This window comes from Leuresthes tenuis, unplaced genomic scaffold (assembly GCF_036924035.1).
Source record: "Leuresthes tenuis unplaced genomic scaffold, fLeuTen1.0.hap1 SCAF_7, whole genome shotgun sequence".
Lineage (NCBI taxonomy): Eukaryota > Metazoa > Chordata > Actinopteri > Atheriniformes > Atherinopsidae > Leuresthes > Leuresthes tenuis.
In genome coordinates this window covers 19,286,176-19,313,515 of record NW_027325361.1, presented here as the reverse complement: position 1 = coordinate 19,313,515, position 27,340 = coordinate 19,286,176, and the positions used below count along the sequence as shown (strand labels likewise).

Here is a 27,340-nt window from a genome sequence, read left to right as displayed (position 1 = left end):
ATGATTCTGTATATTATGCAAGGGTTTTACGGTAAATCCTCCTTGCTTAAACACCCAAATTCCACCCAAAGGTTACAGCAGTGATGACAACATCAATGACTCAATTCAAGTTTCACAGAAGATCTGCGTATGGATTCATACTGGTGGGGCGAGCGCACAGCTGGCAATACATTCACAAATAAGTTTTATTTAAATTTTTTTTTATACACATAACCATATCCAACACATTTTATATTATCATAAAATGACTCTTCTCCTTGTCTTTTACATAAATCAAAAATTTGTATATTAAGACTGCAAAATAGTACTCCTGTAATTTTTGTATATAGCTTTGTACACATACAAGTGACAACGCATCCATTTGCCTTTAACGAATGCACATTTCGGAGGGGAGGGAATAAGAAAGGGCAGCCATAAGCAAAGAGAATACAAGAGCTCTAGCAAGACGGCAGGCTAGCAGGTAACACCACCACCATGTGACCAACACTGACCTGGGTTAAAATGTTCAGTCGGACTCTTTGTACCTTCTTTTTTTTTTTTTTTTGGCAGATCTGACATTTCACTTCAGAATCCGCATTTTTTCACCAAAATTAATTGGGTTAAATCACATGGAAGGGAGTTTAAACAGTATTTGAACCCAAGTCTTTTTCCACAAGCGAGCCCCCTAAGGTTGCTTGTGTTCCAAGAAATAGCTTGGAGCGCCACACGTAGCAGAACGATGAAAATATAACCAAATACGCTTTAAGAGAAAGTACAGAACAACAAGAAAAAGAGAGAGAGAAAAAAAAGTCAAATCGTCAACGTGATTGAAAATTCATATCGACATCGCAGAGATTCAGGCTTGATAAAAACACCAGCTTACATCCCCCCCATCGTGATCTTGGGAAATAAAATACACATACAGTATTAGAGATAATAAACCATGCTATATCATCCCATGAATACATTTTGATCATTGTTTTCTCAATGTCAATGACATTCTAGCATATATTAGGCCTCCACAGGATACGCCTCCCCCTCCTCATGTGAGACATACAGCGCAAGATGTGAATTCAAATGTACACGGGAAAAAGGAAACAAGCATGTCAACACAACCGGTATACAGATCACTGAATGAAAACTCAGAACGTTCAAAGTACACCGATATACTGCTCAGGAATTTAAAAAGACCAACCATTAACTTAACAAACTTTAGTAGTCACGAGTGCCCTCTTTGGTTTGCGACACTTTACGAAAAAGAAATTATCTTCAGAGTGAGCGCCGATCTGCCAAAAAGTGGACGCGACTTCTTAAACGTGTGTCCTGCACTCCGCTCGCAAACTACAGTATTGTACTGGAGGGGATTGAGAAGTCTCTGCCGAGACCATTTTAGCATGAATAATTCAGACAAAATGACTTTTCAATCAAAATAGTTGCACTCGCCTCCAGCAAACCTATACAGAGTTTGCGAATAAGTAATGCGTTCAGATTTCCCTCTCATTTACCGCCCGACAAATCTCTTCAGCAGGTTAATAAAAGGCCCCACAAGCCACAACCAACCGTTACTATAGGAAACATAAATACAGAATATTCAACCATACAAAACAAGTTTGTCGATGCAGATTCCGCTGACACAATGGCAGCCCTTCAGTGCTTTACGTTTTCTGTACCAGTGTGAAAACATGAGCTGCGGCAGCTCGAGACACTGTTGTGGTGGAGCTGTGGTCTTACGATACAATGACTAAATGGGCCCTGCTGCTGGTGAAGAAATAAATGAAAAGGAAGCCAAAACCATTTTACCCAAGAGCAAGATGGAAAAAGTGCCAGAAAGTGTGGTGTGGCTTGTGTACGCAAAGTATATGTATGTGTAAGGGTAGTGCTGGGGGCGCGGGGGGGGGCGTCACTCAGTGGTGCGGGTGGGAGTGCTGGGCTGGTTCAGGCCCATCGTTCTGCACAACCAGCCGGCAAAGTCCACTCCTTCCACCTCTGCTCGCTTGATGAACGTGTGACTCTGAAACCACAAGGAAACTTGTGTTTGCAAAGGTAGCACCGTCTATGTTGGTTCACCAAATAAACGAGAGAGCAAATGATCAGACTGTTCAGTTACCCACCATAAGCATCTTCAGGTCTGCCCTCTCAGCTGGGTTTTTAATCAAACTGCAGACACAGAGAACACCAAACATATGAGTCAAACATTCATTTATCTTGTTAATATTCACATCCACTATAAAGAAAGTATTTTAGTCATTGTTACTTGATCGTTTTACTTTCACTGTACAGTGAAACATACGTACAGAATAAGCACACTTCTAGGTTTACAGACTCTGTAAGAGGATTTTGTTACATCCAAAGTAGTTGGGAAGTCCACTACATGTAGTCTTGTGGAAATTTGAAGCATGCTATATTCAGAATTATTATGCTATTTTGTTTTACAAGAGGGAAGCAAATTCAGAGATTTGCATGGAAAGGTTAGACAATAGTTCCTTAAAACATGTTAAAATACGAAACTGTTTTTCTGAATTGTGCTGGGCTGTTAAACTGATTTTTAGCTTCAGATTAGCTGCTAGCTAGCTAGCTAACAGGTCTTCCTCAACGCAGACATGAGTCTTGCCTGGATGCCAGAACTTGGTCTGTCCACTTAAGTAATGTGTGAATAATAAAAATAAAAACTTTTTTTTAAAAAATGAAGTCATTTAGTTAAAAAACAAAAGGCTGAAATGGGGTAACCATCGCAGATCTGGCGACACACCAGTTGAGAGACTCAGATTTGCAGCAGGTGAATTATAGAGGCAGGTTAACCACATGTACCGTGGTTGTTATGAAACTTTACGGGAACACAATCCCTGGAGTTGCACATCGTAGATTAAGGCTGCACACCTATTCTAAGACTAAAAGTTTCTGCAGTAACTGCTTGGTGGATAAATTTGTAGCTGCACAATCTAACAACGTTGGCAACAAAGCTTAAAAGGTGACTGAAATATTTAATATCTTCAGTGTGTGTCCATGATCTGACGTCTGAGAGTTTGCTTTGGTTAAAACGAGCTCAGTTTGACTCATTAGCGTGGCTCACGTGACCCGAGATCCGTTTATCAGGTCAGCAAAGCGCTTCACACACTTTTCTGTGATGTGACGGACTCAGAAGGGAAATTATGTTTTACTCAGATTTTAAAAGCAGACCGGAGAACTTCCATGGATTCCTCACCATTTTGTCACAAAGTCCTGGAAGTCACTGGTGAAGACACCGTGCGGCAGTTTCGGTGGCGGCTGAGGAAGAAGCAAGAATCAAACATCAGAAATAGAACAACTGACAGTAAGTGTTAATATTTTCAAAGCAGTTTATGTCTCAGACCTCATTCACAATGTAGTCCAAAAGCTCAAAGATGGCCATGGCAGGTCGACTGTCCATCCCATGTCCTGCGGTGAGTTTGCATATAACAGACATCACTGAGTTTGGTTTTTTAAATGATTAAAATCATGAAAAAACAGTGTAAATCAGATGTAAGACAAGCTTCTTTTATTCAATCAAGTGAGAGGACTTTTATCTTCCAAACCTGATTTAAAAAAAACTAAACAAACAAAACATTGTCACTGCTAACTCTGCATCCGATCCTTTTGCATTTCATACCGCTAACAGGTCTGCCAGGTGGCCTGGGTCTCTGCATGTTGGTGTGAGGCTCTCCCTCAGCCCCATCCATAACGGCACGTCCGAAGATGGCTTCCAGCTCTTTGGCGTCTGGTGGGGGGATGGGGTAGCGGCCAATCGCCAGCTCCACCAGGGACAGCCCCATGCTCCATACGTCAGACTGAACTGAGTAGTGAGTGCCCTGCAGTCTCTCCGGCTGTTGAGAAACACGCAAATACGTCAGAGAGAAAGCAGGTAGAGCCAAGATGCTGGAAGGCGAGAGCGTGTGCGAAAAAAATGTACAGGAAGTAGAGAGAAGTGGGAAGGGGAGAGGAGGGGGGAGGGGGGGGTGATATGGTAAGAAGAGGTGAGGTGTGGTTAGGGCAAGAGGACAGAGAATGAGGAGGTTTGGCAGGAAGGGAAGAGCAGATTTAGTCAGAAGGTTGAACAAGGACAGGTATGGGCGTGTTAAGAATTACAATCCCGGGGCAAAGACCTCTACTCCAGTGATGATTCTGGGTAAAGGATGAGAAAGAGAAGCAGCTTGTGGCACTGTACCCACCAGGTGTTTAAGATTGGGGAGATAGAATAACGAGAACGCAAGAACAGTTGTCTCCCTAACTGCCAAAGAGCCCTTTCCTGGGCACAGCCCTCGCTTCTTGGCAGGTTGAGTAAGGGAGGGGCAGAGGAAAGGAAGGCGGAGGGTAGAACCAGTGAACGAGAGCAATGTGAGAGGAGTGAAGAAGGAAAGTGGGGATAGGGCCAGAGGAAAAGGGGTGGGGGCGCAGGCGTGCAGTGCTGACTCACAGACATGTAGGAGCGCGTTCCAACAAAGGAGTTGGCCATGGAATCTATGAGCTGGCCGCTCACACCAAAGTCGCACAGCTTGATCTCCCCACGAGAGTTGACCAGGATGTTGGAGGGCTTCACGTCTATACGGCAGGGGGGGGGGACAAACAAACAAGAGAGACACTTAAAACTCACACTTTCATACTCTACTGAGAAAAAAAACAAAACAGAGCAGTACAAGGAAGGTGACATAACTAAAGAAGCAGCAAACAAACATCATTTAACTTTTCTGGTAATGCACCACAGTGCCAGTAAAACAGGCTGTAATTAAAAACGATGCTATGAATAGTTTTAGCGCCCAACTTCATATAAGCTGCGCCAAGTTCTCCAAAATGCAGGTCGGCTTGTCTTGATAGTAGCTGCTACCAATAATAAAGGAATACTTGCACGGAGGCATAAAAACACTTTCCACCTCCACATTTCCCCGGTGCAGTTCTGGTTCTCCCCATTTCAAACAAGAGCAATGAAATCAACTATTTGGTCATAAACAGACAACTCGCAGGAATGACCCAACTCATGTTGTATTTTAAAAGGAAAACTGAGGAGTGATGCAGTTTATCAGTGAAGTTCATGTGTCCTGCTGTTCAGTGCTTCCACGAGAGTCATTTTTTTGTTTGAGGTCAAGTCTGCAAAAGACGTTGATGAAGATTCCCAGTTATCCCAGTCATGGTTAATCGTCAGAGCTTGAATAAGGACAACTGGACTTCTTCTTGGATCATAAAGGCGTTTCACCTTTCATCCAAAAGGCTTGATTCCACAACTTACCCCCATTAACTCTTGTATCACAAAAGAGCCTGAACGATCATTTACCTGAAAAATACGACATAGTTCAAAGGGTGAAGTGGGAGCACCCGGCAGCTCGCCGGACAGCCGGCAGTTTTAACTGTTTGTGAGCCCGTCTGCCTGCAGCGGGGCTGGAAGTTCTGACACCTGCAAGAGCTCAGCGAAGATAGCGACACTGGTGGCGATGCTGTGGCAAACTCATATCGAACGAAAAATACTAAAGTTTCGGATCAATTAGTAACAAACTATCAAGCATCTTTTATTTTTCTCTTCCAACCTTTGATAAAAGCGCATCATTGTACATGCACATGTATCTAGGGTACATCATGGATACAAACTGGATACAGTTTTGCAGGGTGCTTGGCAGGTGTGGTGTTCATCCATCTTGGATTTCTAGCAATATTTCCTCTTTGGATTTTTGCAATCTCAGTTTCTAATCCATTCTAATTCTAAACTGCTGCGATTTTGAGATCAGGTTTATAGGAGGCCATAGAGTCTGTTGCAGGTCAACTCTTCCGTGCTACAAATGCATTGGGGACCAATCAGATGCTTCTCTGATGGCACTGTGTAACGGGTAAGAATCTAAACCTCCAAAGGGAACAAAACATTTCCACAATACTGTTTCAGCTCCTGTATGGAAGAACCGGTGGAGATATGTGGATGTATATGAATGAGATTACGTGTGACTACATCCAAATGATGCGATGCGCTTTTTTCACGTTGAGCCAAAAAACAAACCAAAAAAAAAAGCACTGGAGGATTCAGAGCAAGACTCCAGCCGACCATGACTGCTGCAGGTGACATACACAACACCCCCCCACTGCTTTTGTTGAGTCCCTGTTATAGAGAAGCCCAGTCCTCCACATACCACATTTATCACCAAAAAAACATCCTTCAAGGAAAAAAAAAAAAAAAAAGAAAGGCTGAGCCCTGTAATCTGTCCTCTGCGGTGTGTGTGTGTGTGTAACCCCCCCCCCCTTTACTGACCAAGGACATACGAAGAGTGACTGAGAAAAAAAAAAAAAAGGAGGCATAAAAGAGTGGGAGAAGGATTGAGAGAGACACAGAGGGAGGGGTCAACAGGGTGCGGCTGCTCTATAATCACATCTGAGAGGCTGTAATTACCGCCTGAGCGCAGACAACTCTATCCTGGAGTACCACTGACCCTGAAGCAGTCAAACTTCACAGTCCTGCACCGTGCCCGTCTGACCGCTCCCTTCAACAGTGCTCCTCAAAACAGCACACCCATGACTCCTCGCTGGTGTTGTGGAAAAACTTCCCGGCCTTCGACTTCACGAGGTGCGACTTGTGATTTAGTTTGAATGCACAGATGTAATATGCTACAAACGTGGCAACACTCCCACACGAAAGCTTGCACTGTGGTGAGCGCGGTAAAAAAAAAAAAGTCGAAACAGATATCCAGGAAAACAAAGGAAGAAAGTTAATATGAACCTGAATGAAAAGGCAACACTGGAATCGATCCAGTATGTGTTATTAGTTCAAATGTGCTAACCTGACGCATCAAATGGTTTGTGTCACACAACTAGTCTGTGTATTGGCACCAAGTAGCAAGAGTGCCATTAAGAAGTGACCAGAAAAGAGCAGGATAATTTGTTCTTTTTCATTACTTTTAACCGCCCAAATGCAATGTAACATGATCAGAACTGCTGTTGGCTGTCTCACCACTATTAGAAGGATTGGGAATCATCATGCTCCCCCCAGCAAACATCGTTGAAAGTATTTAGATTGCATTAATGCTACAGAGGCTGCAAATGTCATAAAATATCATTTAGAGTGCATGAACCACAAATGTTGCTCTTTGTGTGTTCTGTCGTGCTCATAATGGACTCAACGGTCCATACAAGGTGAATATACAGCACCCTGTTTTTTTTTTTACATCATTCCCTCCGAAAGCATTTCTCATGAGATTTAACTGACCTACTACAATATAAATGTATCAAAACAGTAAATTTGTCTGAATGTGTGAATGTCTATCATCACAACCAAGTAATTCTGCTCGCAACTAATTGATCTCCAGTTTTGTTTCCTTTTGCACCGCCATAAGATGCTGCAGAAAGAAGTTTGAGGGAAATGTAAATTACCGAGACCGTAATTGAAAAAAAGGCCAATTACAACATGCTCTTGATCAAAAACACCAAACTTGTGTTGTCCATCATCTCGGACTTGGCACATTCCCACCCTGCAGGCGTTTTGGTAATGGTACCGAAAATCTGACAAACAATTTTGAAGGACTGCTGCGTTCCAGTAGTGTCCAAAATAAATCAGCAGCCATATATCCCCGTCTCTCCATTAGCTCTTTATAAAGACCAGATAGGCTGCGAGTGATAGCAAACACAGCCTGAGATCAGAGAGTGCTCTTACCTCTGTGCATAATCTGGTGCTTCTCCCGCAGATAAGCTAATCCCCTCAACACCTATAAACCAGAGAAAGAACATTTCAAACAAGTACACACGAGGCACAACGTCGAGGCTTTCTCTTGTACTGATAACAATAAATAATTAACATTCTGGTGATTCCACTATTACACTTTAAAGATGGTGCAAGAGTAAAGGGCGCAAAATATGGCAAGTCCTGCTGCACGACTGGACAGCTCACATTAAGTCAAGCAACCCTACAAGACACACACCCACACTGTGCCATGCAAACGCAGCAATATATTAATCTCAAATGTTAAGCAGAAATCTTTGCAAGAGCACCTAATTCAGCAACAACGTTTAAAATACTGCAAACAACATTTAAAAATTACAAATCTATATCTGGTAAAAATAAATAGTTTTAAAATGTACAAAAAAAATATAAAGAAATATTCATGATACATGAATAATGTACATACAGCTATGCTAACATTTCCAAGGATATCTTCTGGGATTCTTCTGGCTTCTTTAAGCACTTGGTCCAATGATCCGCCATCCTGTAGAGGTCAAAAAGTGACTTAATGGGACTGATGAGAAACAATACGTGGCTTTTTCAGAATACATGCTTTTCACAGCTGAATAATAGTCTTTTCTTGTTATCAAAACACTTATTCCCAAACCCATCAATGGCTGTTTGTGTCTCTCACCATGTGCTCCATACAGATGCTGATCTCTCCATCACTGTAAAAAGCTCCATAGAAACCCACAATGTAGGGAGAGTTGCATTCATGCAGCACCTGCAGCTCTCTGATGATCTGGTTTCTGATGGCAGGCTTTATTTCCAGGTGGATCAACTGAGGAGGGAAAAGGTAATAAAAATAAATTAATTAATTAAAAAAAAAAAAAATTTTTTTGAAAAAGTGAAACGCTGTTCAATTTGGGGTCACGAATGACGCGACTGCATCTGAAGTTAAAAACTTAAGAAATGGTGTCAAGCTAAGCTAGATCATGCCTAGTGTTAGCAATGTCAGCGCACACACTGATCAATCTGCATTGAGGATGTCTCATGACAATTAACGAAAAACAAGTTCCCACATTTCCCAAATCATTTCCCAGCATCTCCACAATTTTTAGGAAAAAAAACTCAACTGACATGCCGACACACACGCCAACACTCGAGAGCCTACAAGTCTGAGCTTGCTTGAGTTGCTGCAGCAGAGTGTGTATGAGGTCAAATAACTTATCATCAAATCAGCCGCTCAGGCAGGTTTTAGGGGTTCCATTGTTACACATGTAGCTTTAGGTTTGATTATTTTTAACATGAGAACTGACACCCTACAGTAGGAAATAAACCTGATATGACTGCTGGTAAATGCCCTCAAGATATATGTGCTATATTTCCATCATCAATTTTCTTATTCATCACAAAAGCAAAAAAAAAAAAAAAAAGGAATATGTATTAGCTACAACTACAGCTACTGTTGTTTTCAGTTTGATGTTGTAATCAGATAACTTAAAGCTCACATTTTATATTTAATAGATTAAAATTAACCTCTATTGTTTTCATATTTCTGTGCAATACATGGTTCCTGCTGATGAGTTTGTCTTTGCAAGTCAAAGGAGCCTCATACATGTTGGTGAAGTACAAAAACCGACAAGCTTCACCTTTCGAGCCATGACCAAACCCGAAGGTTTGTGGCGGACCTTGTTGACCACTCCACCATTTCCGGCACCCAGCTCACATATGGGGTCAAAATCTTCATCTTTCAACTCCCCGACCTGAGCTTTCTGGGTGAGAAAGGCTTCCAGTCGTTTCCTCTGTTGTTCATCCAGGTCCAACTCACCCAGCTTCTTTTGTAAGGCCTCGAGGTTGGCTCTTTGAAGGAGGAGACATTTGTATAAATAAAGGTAAATACACAGGTGGACACTGGTTATTCTGCAATAGCCTTGGGGTCCAAAACACAGGACGAGTGAATATACACAAAAAGAAAAAAAACAGTAGCATTTCATTAAGTTGGTGGATTTTTTATTACATTTTGATGTATTCTCTTTTACATCTTCTCAATTGTTGAGGCTATGCACCTCGTTAACACCATATTGTGCAGTCCCCTCTAGATAAAGTTAACTTATATGGACATACCAAAGAAAACACATTGTGTAACACGAGCACAACTTATTTTAACTTACAGTCGTGGTACTTACTCAGATGCCGCATCGATGGTATTGGAGGTGGCCTGTCCCTCGCCAATGGGCGTAATGTTCAGGGGAACGGGTCTTCTTTTGGGAGCCATTATAATAACACCTGGCCTCAACGACTTTCCCAATAAAACACTTTCCTGCAGAGAGCTGGGCAGCTGCTGATCTAACCTGTTCCTTGTTCTAAAGTCAGTCTGTAAAAGCAACAGGATCCGCTTCAGGTGGCTAGGGAAGGATGCTAGCTAGCGTTAGCAAAGTTAATGTACTTTCGGTAGCATGTCAGTTTGCCAGTTTGGTCAAAGGTATCATGCCGATAAGCCCTTTAAAAGTCTTCTTTTCTAATAAATTTTAAATAAACACGTTTCTTTTATCCGGCTTCTTCAGGGTTATCTACCTGCTGCTGCTGCTACCCATTAGCCACCTAGCAGCTAGTAGCTAGTGCTAGCTCCTGGAAAAATCGTGCTCTGCGTCTCTCAGTCTGTGCTGCAGCCCGCTCGCCTATGAGCTTCTACGAGTCCACTGTGCGCCTCGGTTTTACCGGCAGCTACACCAGGAGACTGACTCTGTTGACTTCCCTACAGCGTCCGGACAGTAATCTCTCCGTGTTTCGGCGCGCGGCTCTGAAACGCACAGGGCTTTGCTACTGACCGCTGGAGCCTCAATACAGGAAACTACAGCTGCCTGTAGCACATACAGCACCAGACCTGTGCGACACCCACAGGGAGTATGAGCCCTGCATAAATAGCGCGAGACTGAAACTGTCAACCAAGTTCATGCGAGTTATGTCAAATAAAATAAATCCCACGAGGGATGTACGATATGTGTGGTTTATAACAGCTCCGGTAAAGTTTTCTTTTTTTCTTTTTAACGACGTGCAAGCCCAGTTCAACCAACCGTTTCTGAGCCTCTCTCTCTCTCTCTGCAGCTTTCTTATGCGTTTAATATCAGTTGATGCACACGCAGCAAGGTACGTTACTGCCACCCACTGGCGACCAGAGGGAACTGAATATCTCTAACAGCACAGAACCACTGATTTAACCACCAGAACCACCAGTAATTTATCCAAAAAAAAAAAAAAAGTTCTATAAAATTAAAACAGAAAGCATCAAGACTAAGTTCAAAGTGGAATTGCTCTTATAGGTCTGTCACCTCACATTGTATGTAGCTTATAATACAAAGCATTAACATTTTTGCATTACACTGCATTTGTTGAACGTGTCATGTGCCCCTTTTTTTTTTAAATTCCTGGCAAAGACTCCAAAACAAATATGAAATCTGTCTCACTTTTATACACAAATATGTCTGCCCACTAAGCCAGAGTGCTTTGCAAACAAATTTTCTGCAGAAAAGGCTGCAGCTGGAGAAATTTTGGACGAGGAGTGGACATATCCTGTCCCCCAGACTATTACAATGATCACTGAAAGGGTTAAGACTTGCTGCCTCATTTCTATTTTTGCAATTTTTTCTGCAAAACAATACATTTGCTGATATCCTTGTTCAGTAAAGCTATTTTATAGGTAATGTTTATGAATTTGGCAGACGCTTTTTGACCCAAAGCAAAAGGAGGGATCATGCCTCTCTTGAAATCTGATGCTATAAGTGGGACCGACTTTGATACAAGACAGCGGTCACAGTGATAAATGGGTATCTTCCATCATCCTGACACAAGGCCATAAGTGACAGAGAAGCAGCCACTCTGACTGGAGAGTGGAGTAAAACCAAAGACTGACCAAGCTCAAATAAAAAATACAAACAGGCAGGTTTTTAAGAACCGATTTTAATTATTTCAACACGTCAATAACAGCTGTTAGAATACGATCATTTCAAATTTTACAGTTTCATCCTCAACAGGCATCAAATGTGTCCCCAGATCTCAGCGTTCGGTACAGGACATGACAATCCATGTTTTGAGCAGTCCTCCCAGTTCTCAGTGGCATCAGCGTTCCAGTGCCGTTGCCCTCAACAGCTTTTTATTGTCCATTTGCCTACAAGAACTGGAGGCAATTGAAGGCTTAATAAAATATTATTTAAATTTTATTGTCTTTTAATATGAACATATAAAAAAAAAAAAAAACAACAAAACAAAACAAAACATGTACATCATGGATTGTAAGCCTCTGCCCATGCTACCTTATGCATTATCATAAGAAGAGATGTCACTACAAAAGAAAAAAAGAAAGACCAGACTCTTAGCTCTCGCTAGCTCCCAAACCTACCTGCAAATGTATCTGGCTCAGTTCCACAGTAGCAACCTGCACCACCTCATCTTTAGTCACAAGGCAATAAAAAGGTTAGACCCACCCAGATAATGACCAATCTAAAGTGTCGTTTTTTTTTTTAACATGTATTACCAGTACTTCCAAATTCAAACTGCCTTGCTCTGTACATCTATTTTTGCTTCAAAGCTCCTTATGTAGAAGGTTTTAGTCGGGGGCGGACTTCTGTTTGACAGGTAAAGTCCCATCAGTTTCGTGTGGATTCCCAAACCGTTATCTTTTTATTGATTTATACGATGTCAAAGGAACGGAAGACGTGACTCGACTCCGTCTGCTTTTTTCCAATCATGAGCTGTGTCCGAGGGTGTACTTATGCGAGAAGGCCCCAGATCGATGCTGAAATGTCATTCCTCTGTACATGAGGCGAAAAAAGGAAAACCGTAACCGAATTCCTCTGCGTTATAACCCATCGTGCTTTCTTAAAGTGGAGCAGGGCTGTTGTTCTTTTAATCTGATGCTTTTTTGGATCCTTGATTTCTACTTACTACACCAAGGCTTTTCAAACAAATCACCATTTGAAAGTATCAAAAGGAAAGTGCTGGCAGCCCTAGTAACAAGTTTTAATAACAAAACGAATCCGAAGCCGGCATTTCTAGTCAAGATCATCCATCACGTACTTACACTTACTTCAAGTGGGGAGGAATATAGGTCACTAACCTACAGCGTGGACCAATTAAAGTTAGACTCAACCGGCGAATAGATACGACCTTTTCGACACCGAGAGTTAGCTGAGAGCGATTACTGGACAAAGCATGCCTGCTTGTTCCAAACCAGCCCATTTGTAATCAAATCAGTGACTTTAAATTTGATGGGTTGCACTTACCGACACTTCATTACGTTTCTTTGTGTCAGCTGTGTTGAACCTACTGCAGAAAAAAAAAAAAAAAAAAAAAACACACACACTCCGAATGGTGCTCTGACCCAGGTCGGAGCCATTCAGAGGAGAAGAAAAGCAGCATTCACTAACAGAAGAGCCGTGAGCCTGGATCAGTTACATGTCTACGCTCAGCAGCAGGGGTGCCCTGATGTCTGCAAACAACAGTTACGGAGCTGCAGCCAAATGTTATGTAAACTACCACAAACAACTGTTAAGAGAATGTGAAGCAATTAAATAAATACGACTCTCTCAAATGAGGATTCTGTAACGCAGTGTAAAAGGATTAACAGCATTTCTGAATCCTGCCCTGTTCATTCCTCTGACTCAAAAAAAAAAACAAAACAAAAAAAAAAAACGATCACGAATCGAGTAGAACTCCTCCTACCGACTTTTCACCAACTGGCAAGTTTAGTTAGCCTTTAAACAATGGGCTCCAAATTCCTCCGCTTAAAAGTAAAGAAAAACAAACAACCAAAAACAAAATAATAGGCACCACGACCTCATAACCATCTTATTGAAGGGGATTTTTAAAATATCTGCCTTGGCACAGGAGCCACACAGTAACTGTGATCGGTTATATCCACATGGATTTATCAAGCCCTGATAAATCTTTAATAATTTCAGTAATGTCTTACAGAGTGACCACATTTCCTCCCTTGCTGGCATCATTTACACTTAACCTGGTAATCCGCAAACTAACTATCCTTCAGACATGTTGTTGCTGCAGAGGGAACACAGATGAATGGAACAAATTAAATTAAAATATAAAAAAAAAAAAAAAAAAAAGAAAACGCAGGAAAACAATCTCCAGTGTAAAATTGGCTTCAAGACTTGTCAATTCTTCTGTCCTCCACTTCTTTCAAAGCTACTCCCTGGTCAGTCTGCAAAGTTTTTATGACTGAGGTAGGTGCTTTTTATCCAAGGACAAAATAAAAATGGAAGGCGTCACATGCCGACTACTGTGTTCTGCCGTTTCATAATTAAGAGGGTGAAATCCTGAAAAACAAAAAAAAACCTTTCAAGCTTTGAATAAAAGAAAACAATTGAATTGTAGAATTTTCATTACATTCCAGGTATCTCTGCCTTGTCCTTCCAATCTTTTCAGGCCTTTTCATTTGTTGTTTTTCCACCTTCAACCAAAAACTACGAGGAGCCTCCATTTTTCGACCTGCCTGTTTCATCACTAACGTGACAAAGCTCTGATGCAAACAACGAGTGCCCGTGGCTAAAAGAGCCTGTCATTTCAAGTCTATACAAAGAGGGATGGTGAGAGGGAATAGTCTGGGACGAGAGGAGCAAGGGTGGTGGTGGTGGTGGGGTGCCCAACCCATTCAGCCTCCTTAGCAGAGGCAGGACAGTATAGATACTCACTGTAAGGTGACAAATGGCCAAAAAAAGAGCTGCTTCCAGTGGTGTACAGTAAAAAGAGGAATCCTCATCACTCTATACTTCAGATTCATTGACAGAGCAGGTTTGAGTATGTGTTTGTTTTGTCTGGATTTAAACCAGAGCTGCTAAAAGGCTCTGATGTTTGGGCATAAGGGAGGGTTTGTTGCATCTAATGGATTACCGTGTTCCTGTCCTCAAGTTTTAAGCCCCCTGCCTCTCTGTCTCTGCGTGTCAGTCTATGAGGGGACAGAGCTGCGGGGTCAGTACGCAGTGACCAGGTCTTTGTCGTAGTTGTATCGGCCCCTCTTGGGGGCGGGACTGTCGGCGCTGTCCTCTGTGTCCTCGCTGTCCCCTCCAGCCCCGCCCCCTTCCTCCTCAGAGGAGGAGTCCAGAGTCAGATCTACCACTACACCTGCTCCTGGTGCCGCCGCAGGTCCTCCCGTGACTCCAGCCATCCCAACAGAGCCGCTGCCAGATTTGCCCGACAGGCTGGTGCTGCTGTGGGCCGGTGAATGACCATTTGCTTCAGGAATGCCTGTTCAAGGAGAACGCATTTCAGAACATGATCGCCAAAAGTAAACTACTACTGCACCTCCTCCTCCTCAGAAGAGGAGGGTATCACTGACAGGGTTTGAACACTCACATATATCAACAACACGGTACTCGGGTGTGTGACTGCGTTCTCTTTCTTTGTCCCGCTCCTTGTCATCGCTGATGGGTTGCCAGGAACCGTCTGTTAAGTACTCGATCTCCTCAATCTCCTCACTCGTCTCTTTCAGAATCTCAGATAACAGCCTGAAATACGCAGTGGAGGCAAGAGACACATCACAAAGCAGATACCACTCGAATACAGCTCCCAAGCAGAAGTCAGCTGAGTTCAAATTCTTTGCTTTTCTTACTCCTGCTGCCTACAGACTGGATTCACTCACAGAACGCTTCTACACACTGTTAGTAAATCTCTATGAAGACAATTGGGATAAAGACATATTCTTTCTTGCCTCGTATTAAGAGAAAATTTTATTCTTTAGAAAAGTAACAGAGTCTAACTGAAGGCATCTGAGCTCAGAATGGAAAGGAAATTAAAAGCCTAAGTTAATGTGTCCGTCACAGATTTTTCAGGCTGCTTACATCACAGTTTTTTTATTTTTCAAATGCTATCGTGTTAGTGATGTAATGCCTAAAAGAAGGAATAGAGAGAACCTAGAAACACTTCTGACAGATTAAAGGTCTCAAATTTGCAAAACAAGTTCTCAAGTCCCAGGATTACATGGTTCTCCACATTATAACACCATTACAACATGGAGATTGAATAGCCAACAAACAAAGTCATTTACAGGATCAGAAGTCTTGGCCATTCAAACCTTTTAAAATTAAACTATAGTAGTCTGGTGTGTGGTTTATAAAAAGCTCTGAAGGCATCTGTGCTGTTTTGATGAAAAAAATGTAAGCGGGCTTCAACACGTGGTTATATTAAATTACAAAAAAAACACCAAAAAGTGAGACCGTGTTGCTGAAGCAGGGCGAGTCAGAGCACGTCTCTTACCCATCGATTGTGAGCAGCTCAAACGGGGCAGGTTTGTCACAGACGGGGCAAGTCCATGTGGGCTTCTTCTCATTCATCTGGAGGAAGAAGACTGCGTCGAAACACTGAAGATGGGCACAAGTCAAAACTCGGCACGGTACACCGAGCCGCATCTTCACCAGCTGGGACGTGAGAGAGGTACAGGACGTCGCATTAAAACACTGTGCATTTTGAATTCTTTGCTTCTAAACATATCAGGTTTGTAGATTTCTGTAGACAGACTCACTGGACAGATGAGGGAAACTCTGAGGCCCGTGGTCGCAATTTCGCTCTCCGGATCAAAACGAAGTTTGTCTTGGACTGTGGATAAATTGTAAGAAAAGTGGAATCAGTGCTCTGAACACAGCAACTGGAAGGTTAGGCGTTAAAAGTGTCACTCACTGCGTTCGCGACAGCGCTCTGCGCTCTCAACAGAGCAGAGCTTCAGCTGGTTGAAGAGATCCGCTGCAGTGAAGACTCTCACTAAATACACGGCCACAGAGTAGCGCTGAAACAAGAGGAGTCACACGCTGTGAGCCTTAATTTTCAAAAGGTAGCCGTCCAAAACTGAGCATCAATAGTTTGAATTCTAAAACTGCAACCTTTTTAAATCAAGTCATAGTTTACGTGAGATTGTTGACATTTTGTTCAATCCGTTCCACGTGATTTCGCTCAACTTTTAAGCAATAATCTAAATGTTTGCTCAGTTCACAATCCAATATTTCAGTCACAGAATTACAAGTCAGCACCCTGAAGAGTTTTAACACATCTCGGTAAGACACGAGAAATACTGACATATGCGCAAGTCCCAACATGCCTTGGTGCAGCATGAAATTTGTGAAGAGGTGCTGGGGGAAAAAACTGTGCTCTGCTTACTATGTTGGCACCACTATTTTGCCCAAAGATAACAGCTATGAGACGACTGACTCTGACCTTGCCAAAGTTCCCCCAGGTGATGGTGACTCTGTTGGTGATATTGGAGAGATGCAACCAGGGAGTGATGTTTACAGGGCGGCAAGGACGACGGGGTTCAACGCCAGGCTTATTAGAGGGGTAATATCCCTGTAAGCACACAATGGAAATGTCAAATACACAGAAACAGAAATGACCATAAACACATCCAACACAACAGAAACGATTTACCAACAATCAAAACTCTTTTTAATAATGTCGATGGGGTTTCAAATCCCTCTCAAGAGGGAAGTCTTATTTTCCAGCAGGCATTCGGCAGCTCTCATCTGTTCTGTGGCTCACAGAGAGGAGTTGTGGGGAATTTGTGTCGGCGTGTAAGTTAAGTGCAAGAAGAACACAGACTACCGATCGGTATATGAGACGCATCTATTTCGATGGGTGGTGGAAATCCCCCGGTGATGGTCCATGAATTCATGTGAGGTCACTCAGTGGTAACAATGAGCAGTTATTCGCCTTATTTTTACGTCAAACAAAAGAAGCCTTGCAGGAGTTTGAAAATTCTGGTTCTCATCTGGCTGGTGTTTATTTTGACATTCGAATGTGAGGTGAACAGGTCATATCGTATGTGGACTCCTCAGCCTTTCTGCAGGAATCCCTTTTAGTTACACAAATGTAAGAGTATACTTTGTAAGTCTACCTGCAGGATGTTTAGTTCCAACCATACCATTGGCACTCAATATTTTCTCAGTTGTTTCTTTGTCAGAAAACAGTCAGATATAAAGTCTTTAACTCTGTTTCTAGAAGCCTGTTTAATGGAGGACTGATGTGCTTTACTTGCCCAATTGCAGGGAACAGAGACGAAATGAAGGGGCAAAGTTGATGCACAACAGAGCCACCTGATGTAGGTGCCACAAAGCCAAATCTACAGCTGTGTAGGCAAGAGCTGGCACAGCAGAACATAAGGCATCAGTCACCAGTGGTCAAATCTCCAATACTGCGATGCCAGTGTGTTATCAACATGCACAAACTGAGACGGTCTATGTTTGCACAGCATGAATGAATGAGGGCGAGTGACAACAGTGTAAAGAGGCGGTGAAATAACAGCACAAGATATTTGAGAAAAGGGCTCCAGAGCCTGTTGTCATATCATCAGAGTTTATTTTAGCTGGCCATCAGTCCAAAACTTCAAGCAGAAAATGGAATATCTGACAAAGTGAGAAGCAGCTCTTTTGTTCATTTAAAAAGGAATGAATTAGATTAATGTCTGCATTAATCACCCTATTAATTTAGCTCTGTAATAAGACAGCTAAATAAATGTTTATTAATGGCTCAGAGTAATTTTGTTATCTCCATTTCTTCTATCCCAAACAAGTCAGGGAGATCTGCCCCAAAAACAAAAGGCCATCAAGCAACACGGTTTAACTGCAGAACGCTCGTGTTGGTGGGAAACTGACATCAAAGGTGTGTGGTTGCCTTCAATAGCAACCTTTTACAACACAAGAAACTACCTAATTCCCTTTCCTGTTTTCACAGCAATGATTTTTAACTGCTGTCTTTCTGGTTTGATTGTTGACAACACTCCTTGTGAACACAACAAAGCAAACCTTTGTGTGGATCTTTAGGCTTCCCACCACAACAGTTTGTAAGCCCCGGAGCGACTACCAGCTAGAAGAAAACAACAACTTTCTGCTGAAGTCTTGCTCGTTTGTTGATACATTCGTGTGCGCATATCTGTGTGAACTTGGTTATCTTTATTCTACACAGATCTACATTCGGGACAACAACCCAGCAGTACCATGATTTAGTACGACTAGCTGTGAAAACGCATCAGAAGTGGATAATCACCTCATGTGAAGTACACGTGTGGAGAAGCAACTGGAGAATTTTCAGCCCCTCTTTGATTTTCATATGGGAAAAGTAGCTATGCACTCAAGGACATTAAATGACGTATATGTGGGCTTTATATTACATAGAGCCTGTTTAAGGCAGACAGGAAAGGTTGATGTATCGTGCAGCAAAGGTTGGAGTTAAAGCTGAGCCATAGTGTCACAGGCTCGTCTTTAATATACAATATGTATGCTCTTCCAGATGAGCGAGCTCTGTGCCTCATGACGGAGGAAATTCTTTGACAACAGAAAAATAAACAAAGTTTTAGTCTAGTCTATAGTCTGAAAGTGTGGCATATATCTGAATCAACTCACCGGCACATGACAGTAGGACTGGTTGACTTTGACAGCAATGTTGGGAGGATACTGGTCCTCCTGAACACCGATGGAGTCTGAGTAGCAGATTCTGTACAGAGTGATTAGAAAGAAAAAGCATGGCACCAAATAAATGACTAGTTGCCCAATAGAGAATAAGTATGAAGAAAACTGCTTTATCCTTTCTTCCGTGTGTGTAAGAGAAAATCTTACTGACAGCAAGGCAACAGACAGCATCACAACATTCCAGACAACAGGATTGAGAAATATCCGGATACTTACCTAAGAACAACTTGGATTGACCTGATTCCTGGACGAAGCTCACTAAGAACGTAAACAGTCACAAGTTAACTAAGCATTGCTATAACAAATGTAAATAAAAAGAGGATGAATGAAAAATGCAGATCTTGCGGTTTTTAAATTCACCTTGCATTTCTGATCTGGTCTGCTTGGTTCGGTGTTAATTCAAAGATGCATTGACTGTCCTGCAGTTTCTCATTGTTCTGGGCAACTACAAAATAATATATATATATCATGAAATAAAATGTGGGGAAAAAAAACATGATAAAAACAACACAAAGAGCAGCAAAATAACCATTTTTACAAAATCTAAAAACAAGAGCAAAGAACCAACAAATGGTCTGGACTCACTTAGCTCTGTTGGTGGCAGCAGTGTCTCTAGAGTTTGGTAGAAGGGCAGTGGGACCAGCTTGACCTCTGCTGCAGGTGCGGGGAGCGGTTTGGAAATGCCGTTGAGGTAGTCTGCGCCCTGAGAGGTGGCAGTGGGGGAGGAGCTGAGAGATGAGTATGCAACTGGGACACCTTCTGGACGCCGCGCCGCCAGCCAACCAGAGGTTTTGGGAAACCGTGACTCATAAAGTTGCCTGACATTCTTGAGCAGTTCTGGGCTGTACTCGGTCTGCACCAGCCTCAATGCACGCCCCACCAGGTCCTGCTTCAGCCCGCTTTTACTGCGACCCATTGAGGCTAGCAGTGTCTGCAGGTCTGAGACCCGGAAACTCTTGACCATGTTCTAGAGGGAAGACAAGACAAAAAGCATCGCGGAGACAATAAAGTTAGGTGATGTGGAGAAACTACATGATGACCAAACCAACAAGCCTGCGTTTTTTCAATTGCTTAATCTCAACTGGGGTACAGGTGCCCAACTGAAATGCAAAGCCCTAAATTGCTACAGAGTTACTGGTTTAGATTACTCGGATTTTCTATGACTGGAGTCTCATTAAGTCGACAAAAATCCCTTTAACCGTATGTTCCAAGTATGAAAAAATACAATCTACCACATTTGCTTGATAAGCTATTGGTTTCTCTGGTAGTTGTCTTCAAGTTTCTAAACTTTATACGCCTGGAAAACAGCATCAAAATGAGTCAAATAACTCAAAACTAGAATCTTCAACTTAAGCACAAATGCTAGGTTAAATGAGATGAGATGTCAGTTCATTTTAAATAATGAAATTAAACAACACCAAGTCTTTCTCTTGAGCCGTTTTAATTTCTACAGCATCCAATCATACTCTTGCTGCTAGGCATAACACCACATGAAGGGAGATTCTGGTTTTGAGCCAGATGACAAAGGTAAGCCGCGAATGAAGCAATTTGTTGGACTATTATGTATACCATTTGTCGGTAGATAATAACACCATTAACTTAAACCTAACAGAGATGTTGTATTTCAACCAAACAAATAAATATTTCATGATAATGACAGCACTATTTACATGTAACAATCTACACTTTCACAACTGTTAGCCTGCATGTCAGCTAAATCCTGAGCAATCACTAATGGAATTTAGCTGCGAGATAGCGATTAACCTGTTTGTATGCAGCTAACAGCCAAAATGTATACAGAAGAAGAACAAGCACAGATGTTTATAGCCTGAAAACAGTGAAAGTGTAGTTGGCACAATCAAATGAAAAGTAAACACTTATAATGATTCTTGAAAAAGTACCCTAAATGTGCAGTAATCAATGCGTATCTATACAAAGGCACAATACTTCTAGAGTAAGTGGAGTAGTTCATCTCAAAGCAGGCCACAAAAGGTACATGGAGCAGCTGAAGCTTCAATTTCCCTCGGGATAAATAAAGTATCCATCTACTTATCTTCACATGAGACCAAAACAAAACAAAAAAACCAGCACTGCCTGAGGGTGTAAATTTAAAAGGGAGAGGTAAAGTGGAGCGCACGCCAAACTCCAAATGTTATTGTGGCAGGAAAATCCTGAACCTTTGACATGCCTCTACTTTGTCTGCTTGTGTTCACTTGGACATCAGTGGATAACTGTGTTGTATCTAGATCAAATCTGCACAACAAGCTTTATGTTTATCATTCGGCTTCTGATGGACGAACTGTGTCATAAAGTCAGCATCACTTACGTCTGTTCAGTCTCAGTTGAACATGTACATAGCGCTATCAGCAGGCTAGCCTCTTTTCAGACTGGACTGTCGGTGCTCAATAATGGCTAATGAACATTTTGACAGGTGCTTCAAAAACAAAGCCGCTAACTAAAGACATACATAATTGTCAGTCAAATAGCGTAAAATGGTGACACAACAGGAGGTATGCTAGCAGCAAACACTCAGATGCTTGTAGAGTGGCATCATTCATTTTCTGTCTTCCTTCAGAGCATGATGCTAGCTGAAGCAACGCACTTGCCTGGTTAACATTAACTAGCAGGGTAGCTACATTAGCCTTACAGGCTAGTTCGTTTCGTCGTGTTTACAATACACCACATTTGTAAGGGTATATACTTTTAACAATACGTTTATACCACCTCCAGTTATCCCACAACCGGTGTGACTTTCAACTCACACTCCCGCACCCGTCTCACATCAAGCAAAAGCCATCCAAGCTCTACCTACCATCGCTTCCACCAGTTCGGCCGCCATCTTCGTGCAGCAGTACCGCGAGAGTCAGAAATGACGACTAGTCTTTCACCAATGAAACACTAAGACTGCTTTGATTGACGGGCAATCTTAGCCAATCAGAGCGAAATTTCCATCAGTAACTAAATACGGACGTTCAAAATAGGAGGAGCTATCAAATTTTAAAGATACAGTACAACTTTTAAAAAAATACTCAGAGACAGGTCTGCTTTCTTTAATAGGCCTCAGTGTTCCCTAATGAAACCACGTGTGAAAGTAATTTGAAAATAATCACTTGTCAGTTTTATAATATTGAGATATTTTGACCCCATGTCTTAGAGACCGTTTAAATTCAACGTAGATGTAAAGTATGGGGTGTCAAGTGGATTAGGTCGGATGGTCCGTTTAAATCCCGTTCAAGCAAAAATTCCGTTTCAGGTTCTACACCCAGCCGTCCGATGTTAAGGTAACGCTTTGTTTGTGATATCTTCACAATTAAGTTTAAACGTCTGAATAAATATTCGTACCCACACGCACACGCACGTCAAAGTGCATGGGAACCAAATGCTCTCTAAAACACAATTATCACGTTTTATCATCTTGAAATGGTCATTTGAAAAAATGTGTTAAGGAAAATGTACAATCCCCCTGATGATCCAGCCCTGTTTTTGTAACAGCTCTTGATATCTGGGCAAAGAATAGCCTCATGGAAACAAAAAAATCAATTGAGGAAATTGCATTATCGTGTAATAAAGTGGTGTGTTTTCTATGGGCTTCATTTTGGACGTGAAATGTCAATAAGAACCCTAAATTTTAGTAAAAGTAAAGCTTTGGTGTTTCCTGGGAAAGGTTATTTATGCTTCACATTATCTACAGTTAAAAGTTATAGACCAAAAGTAAGATTCTAGTAGTTTAGTTGCTTACACACCTGTTTGTGGCTAATCAATGCACATCCAAATCACAACTTCAAAGTACAGACTAACATTTATTTCTGCTTTTTTAATAATTTAATTTAAACATTGTCTCCTATTTTTTCATTATTGGAACATAACAGCCAGCATAAAAATATAGGATACTGATTATGAAAGCTCTTACAAGGTAGCAAATAGTAGTGCTCTGCATTGTGCATACATTTCTTGTTCCATTATTTAAACAGAAGAGGGCAACATGGTCCATGATTTGAACTGACCGTGATTTAATTCACCTTCTCTGTTAAACTGACTGAACAAAGCGGATCTATCTAGACGCTGTGCTATTGTATACGGCAAGTGATGACACAAGGCACATGGTGTGGGTCAATTATGTGTAATTTGGAGGTTCTTCACATCTCCACAACTACACAGTTAGTAAGTCGATCAGTAAAGGCTGCTTGGACACAGTCACAATTAAAATTAGACTTTTATTTGTGTCAGAGCTAAGAGAACATAAGAGACACAAATAAACTGTATTTTGAAAATTGTTTTGAAACTGTTGCAAACTTAATCTATGAAGTGACATCTTGGATTTAAACATTTCATGCACACAAGTGTGACACAGATTCAAAGAAGTGCTGTTGTTGGAAAAATTATATAGTTATACTATGACAGAAGAGTCCCTCCATCTTTTCTTTTTCTAAGATTCAAGCAAAAGTGTTTTGACTCTTGTACTTGTCTTTCCCATAATATTAACTGGTGAGAAATGCCTTTTTCCCATAACATTGAATGTTCCTTCCCATAACAAGGAATGTGGAGAAAAGCACCTTTTCCCATAACATTGAATGTTCCTTCCCATAATAATGAATGGTGAGAAAAGCGCCTTTTCTCATAACATTGTGTGATCAGCAAGAATAAACAACATAAATATCTGAAGCACCATTTTGTCGGGGAGACAACTCTGAGCCATCTTCCTGACAGGTTGTGAGGACTTGTCTCTTTCTTGCAAGAAATAAATGTTTTGTGTTGATCGTATCCAGCGACTCTGAGCCTAATTTTAAGAGAATTTTTCTAACATAACGCTCCTTCAAGCCGGATCCGAACCAGCGACCTAAGGATCTACAGTCCTTTCCACAAAGCAAATAGATAATATGCAGGTACCGGGGTAAAATTATTTAAAGGACATTTTCTGTGACTTTGATTGGGAAATCAAAATCAAGTGGTTGAACTAACACTAAGTTTAAAAGCAGATGAAGTGCATTAAGGATTCTTAAGGTTTGTCAAAATCACATGAAGGACATTGGCTTTAATTCCATTGTTGAATATCTTTTTGAAGAGTTTAAAGAGACATCCTCAACTTCTGTCATCATGCAGAATTACCATTTAAAAGACTTTTAGTTGTAGATTTCTGATCTCGACACTTTAACATAAAGAAATTTACTTTATTAAAGTTAAATATTCTGAACAGTATAAAGTGATCATTAAAAAGGAACAGCGGAGTCTTTGGTGTTTAGAATTGAAGAAATATAAGTAACTGCTATTATTATAACATTTCAAATTCTGTAAAAGAATTAGCTAAAGTTTAGCTAAAGTAATTTAGGGTGCTGCAACTTTTTAATGGGGGCATAAAATCAGTGTTTTTCAAGTAAATCAGCAGTAAAATATCACACAGAATCATAGACTTATACAGTAGAATTAAGAGCTGTTTATTTTCAACCAGTAATTATATCCCCAATTATTTTTTGGGTAGGTGAAAAAAACAAAACGAATATCTGTGTTGCAAATGAAAAATGCCCAATATCTTATTGCTAATGCAAAACAAACAACATCTTTATAATGATACCTTGTTGGTCAAATCTGTAATGAAAATAACCCTGAGATTTTATTTACAAAGGTTCTTGTCAAAAACAGGAAATTAGTCAATCTTAATGAGTCATAGTTTTTGCTTTTAACTCTTTGTGGCAGCAAAATACTATTTATGCTCTCTTTGATAAATAGGCATGAATGAACTCCCAGTCACTGAACTTGACCCATTAATTGTGCTCTATGGTAACTGAAGTAATTCTTTGGACAGCATCCTAAACAGGATAACTACGGCATCTAAAAGGTCTTTGATTCTATAACATTCATCCTTGGCACACCACGTCTTACTAAATCTTGAGTGTTTAATCTCCCGTAATTACAAAGATTTGCTTAGGTTAATAAAAATAATCCGCCTCAATTGAGACCCCCTACCTGGACCTCCGCTGTGCCTTCTTGCCCCTTTCTGTGAAGGGATAAATTCACGGTCATATAAATAGACACCTTCACAACCGTGAAGCACAATTCTTTGATGCAGGAAAAAAGGCAGTTGGATACCTAGAGAGAAGTTATTATCAGCAGGTTTACCAGAGAGAAAAAAACACCCTCAAATCTAACTACATTTTTTTTCGACAAACAAAGTGACCGTATTAGCTTTGTAGTCTGACGTCATTTCTACAGGTTGTGATTGTGTCAGACGTGAGCGTGTCAAGGTTAACAACAGTTTAGAGGCTCATCTTATCTGTGATCGTGTAAACAGTAAGATTTTGTCGAGAGTCAAGTGACATCGAGGCATTCGTTTGATTAAGGGTCCTATTTTTAAAGGAAAAAAGCCATGCTGTGAACCACTGAGTCACAATTCTAAGAAGACTTTCGGAAGAGGCATTTTCAGCGTGGAACCAAACAAAGCTCTGCAATGAGTCTGAAATATCTTAATGCAGAAATGACGACGGAGAGCAGAAGCGGCTGCAACGGAAGCAGAGACAGGCTGGGACTGAGTTTCACTATTGACTACCTTCTGTTCAATAGAGGAGTCAAAGGTTCTAAGGAAGAAGCAACAGAAAGCCATGCGGCAGAGCAGACAGAGAGCAACGTGCAAAATCATCAGAATCCTACACTCGAAAAGGTGAGGATCAACCGTGAGAAACAGGGGAATGGTCAACAGCAGTCAGGGGCAGAGACTGAAATAAGCAAAGCCAGTAAAGAAGAGGGGGATGAAGAGCAACAAGGGGAGGAGGTGGAGGAAGTGACCACTGCCACAACAAGCAGCAATCTAGAAAAATCTACGAACAAACCCAGCCACTCTTACATAGCTCTCATCTCCAAGGCAATTCTGGCGTCTGAGGAGAAGAAACTGCTGCTATGTGACATCTACCAGTGGATCATGGACCACTACCCTTACTTCAAGAGTAAGGTACGTCGATGCCTTGTCTTACTCTGTTTATATGGCAGGAAGAAATCCACATGTAAAATCGAAAGCTTTATTGTGAAGAAAGAAGGTCAAATTAAGTGATTATGTGAAGCATGGTTAACAATACAGGGGAGTGGTGTGTGTCTGGGAGGTCTCCGAAATGAAGCATGTTCTGTTGATGGAAAATACGGTTAAGCCAGTCGTAGGACAATAAACGACAGAGCATGTTTGCACAAAGCCGTAAACGTGGAGAATTCGTAGCAACTGTTTTCTGAGGCAAAGCAACCTTGTTGGCTCAGGTAATCTGTCTGGGCTCTTAGTAGTTCACAGGGGCAGTAGATGATCTCCTTGTTGGCAAATTCACGAATAAAGTAATCCTGTTGCTAGGTCGCAAACTGCCTCTGCCTTCACCAGGTGCTACAACAGATTGGATGTAGCTTGGTGGATTAAAGCTGAGCACTGCTTGACGTGCTAAAAAGGTAACTCCGAGTGTCGTGTTTTACTGCGATCATATGCACTCATAGCACATAACGGTGCACGCTGCCCACTACAGAACATCCTGAAGGTGATCAATAACACTTAGCGGCCTCACAGGTTCATTTTCGGTTGGAGACACCCATTGTTTGCCTTTAGACTTTGTCTTAACCTGACCTATTGTCTTTAATCGCTCCAACAGGATAAAAACTGGAGGAATAGCGTGCGCCACAACTTGTCACTCAACGACTGCTTCATCAAAGCAGGCCGAAGCGACAACGGTAAAGGCCACTTCTGGGCAATTCACCCAGCAAACTATCAAGACTTTTCTAAAGGGGACTACCAATGCCGGAGGGCACGGCGGAGAGTACGCAGGATGGCAGGACAACTCCGCCTTCACTCCCTGACCTCCTACCATCCCACCACAGTCCCCAACAGAACAACCTGTTGGTGCTGTCCTCAGGTCCCGGCACTCTCCTGCTTGATGCCTAGACTCTACTGGCCTTGGTCCAACATTCAGCCACAAGTGGGGCTCCACCTGAGCCTCAATGCCTCTGTACCCTGAGAGTGCTTGTATTGCTAAGATGTAAAAATACTTAGAGTTCTGAACCAAAATTACTGCTTTACTATCTTATTTTTTTATCACTGTGTCATTAGTTGACGTTAAAATTTAGTTGATTTGGTCAGTATGACATTACATTCTTCCTCAACTCAGGACTTTTAATGATTAAATACAATAAAATGTATGAATCTTTTAAAGCTGATGCACTTCTTTCTTTTGTATTCTGAATGTTTTTTGAACATTTTGTCACAATCTCACAAAAATACTGAATCTAACACTAT

General features: G+C 41.5%; 3 protein-coding genes across 3 annotated transcripts; 1 reads left to right on the top strand and 2 right to left on the bottom strand.

Moving 5' to 3' along the window:
* Positions 1-167: 167 nt before the first annotated feature.
* Positions 168-10,708, bottom strand: map2k2a (mitogen-activated protein kinase kinase 2a). Its single transcript, XM_072389736.1, has 11 exons — positions 9,811-10,708; positions 9,274-9,484; positions 8,316-8,462; positions 8,088-8,165; positions 7,616-7,667; positions 4,409-4,533; positions 3,605-3,818; positions 3,329-3,393; positions 3,182-3,243; positions 2,091-2,136; positions 168-1,990 (listed from the first exon to the last, which is right to left on the bottom strand). Exons 1-11 carry the CDS (start codon positions 9,897-9,899, stop codon positions 1,880-1,882), a joined length of 1,200 nt encoding a protein of 399 aa, XP_072245837.1. The 5' UTR covers positions 9,900-10,708; the 3' UTR covers positions 168-1,879.
* Positions 10,709-11,561: 853 nt separating this feature from the next.
* pias4a (protein inhibitor of activated STAT, 4a) lies at positions 11,562-21,974 on the bottom strand. The gene is made up of 12 exons (XM_072389725.1): positions 21,899-21,974; positions 19,672-20,053; positions 19,447-19,531; positions 19,303-19,344; positions 19,021-19,111; positions 16,841-16,969; positions 16,310-16,415; positions 16,155-16,228; positions 15,890-16,050; positions 14,990-15,141; positions 13,314-14,881; positions 11,562-13,280 (listed from the first exon to the last, which is right to left on the bottom strand). The coding sequence occupies exons 1-11, from the start codon at positions 21,923-21,925 to the stop codon at positions 14,607-14,609; spliced, it is 1,524 nt and encodes a 507-aa protein (XP_072245826.1). The 5' UTR covers positions 21,926-21,974; the 3' UTR covers positions 11,562-13,280; positions 13,314-14,606.
* Positions 21,975-25,555: 3,581 nt separating this feature from the next.
* Positions 25,556-27,062, top strand: foxq2 (forkhead box Q2). Its single transcript, XM_072390277.1, has 2 exons — positions 25,556-26,026; positions 26,700-27,062. The coding sequence occupies exons 1-2, from the start codon at positions 25,556-25,558 to the stop codon at positions 27,060-27,062; spliced, it is 834 nt and encodes a 277-aa protein (XP_072246378.1).
* The last annotated feature ends 278 nt before the right edge of the window (positions 27,063-27,340 follow it).